Genomic DNA, 1,267 nt, shown 5'->3' with positions numbered 1-1,267 from the left:
CTTAAGGTTTGTAAGGGACCGTCTCTTACCAACCTTTTGATCCTGTCAAGGCTAATATGTCCAAGACGTAGATGCCATTTATAGGTTTGATCTGTTGGGTCTAACCTCAATCTTTTACTATCCCTAATTGAATCATTATTCAATTCAGTATCATAAATCATTGGGATAATTGGTTTGACGTAGAACAGATTGTTTATCATGACTGTAGAAGTAATCATGAAACCATTCTTAAGAATTTGAATAACATCATTATTAAATCCTAAAGAATATCCTTGCTCAACCAAACGAGCTACAGAAATAAGGTTTTTCCCAAAAACTGGGACATAATAAACATTGTTCAAAATAATGAAACTATTCTCAAAAACTAATTTAATACTTCCAACTGATGTTGCTGATACTGATGCTCCGTTCCCCCAGCGAAAGTTAAACTCGCCCTTGCTAAGCCTTTTGCTTTCCCTGAACCCCTGCAGAGAACAACAAACATGATTAGTGGCTCCAGAGTCTACAATCCAAGAAAAAGTAGAGTCAGCCACAAAACAGGCTTCGGTAACAAGTAATGTACCTTTAGCTTTAACCTCCTTGGGGTAAGTAGGACAGTTGCACTTCCAGTGGCTAGCTAATCTGCCAAGGGGGCATTTGTTCCAGCCGGTTTCTTCTTGTTGCGGACTTTCTTCTGTTTCTTGGCGCCAGAGGTGGAAGGCTTTGCTTCAGCAAGGTTTGCCTCTCCATTCCTCTTTTTTCCTTTAAGCAGTAGGGTTTCCACAGTCTGAAGCTCCTTCATGAGTTCTGGGAGTGAATAGTTCAACTTGTTCATCGAATAGTTGAGTTTAAAGTTGTCGAACATCTCCAGGAGAGTCTCTAGGATCATATCCACCTGAGTTTCCCCATCTATTTCAGCTCCCATGAGCTCCATCTCATTCAGGTGACTTATGATCAATAGCATATGGTCCTGAACAAGAGTGCCAGATTTCATCTGGCAGTTCATGAAGTTACGCACCGCAGTTTGCTTGGCTTGACGGCCTTGGCTGCCGAACATTTCAGCAATGCTGTAGATCATATCTGTAGCCGTCAGCATGTTCTGATGTTGCTGTTGCAACCCATTGCTAATTGATGCTAAAATATAGCACCTAGCGATCTCATCGGAACGCATCCAAGAAGTGCATACGTCTCACTCCTCTTGAGTGGACTCATCAGTCGGCTCAAGAGGATAGGGGGTCATGAGCACATGCTTGTGCTTGTCTACCGTCAATACGATATCAAGGTTACG

The 1,267-nt window shown here is 42.1% G+C and overlaps 1 protein-coding gene across 1 annotated transcript; it reads right to left on the bottom strand.

The window, feature by feature from the left end:
• Positions 1-616: 616 nt before the first annotated feature.
• Positions 617-1,150, bottom strand: LOC112093192. Its single transcript, XM_024171214.1, has one exon. The coding sequence runs from the start codon at positions 1,148-1,150 to the stop codon at positions 617-619; it is 534 nt and encodes a 177-aa protein (XP_024026982.1).
• Between the last annotated feature and the right edge of the window lie 117 nt (positions 1,151-1,267).

Source organism: Morus notabilis, unplaced genomic scaffold (genome assembly GCF_000414095.1).
Source record: "Morus notabilis unplaced genomic scaffold, ASM41409v2 Scaffold4798, whole genome shotgun sequence".
NCBI lineage: Eukaryota > Viridiplantae > Streptophyta > Magnoliopsida > Rosales > Moraceae > Morus > Morus notabilis.
The sequence above is the reverse complement of the archived record's forward strand: the minus strand, read 5'-3'. Positions and strand labels throughout refer to the sequence as shown.

Coding starts and splice junctions, on each gene's coding strand:
- LOC112093192 (XM_024171214.1), bottom strand. CDS start 1,150: ATGCGTTCCGATGAGATCGCTAGGTGCTATATTTTAGCATCAATTAGC.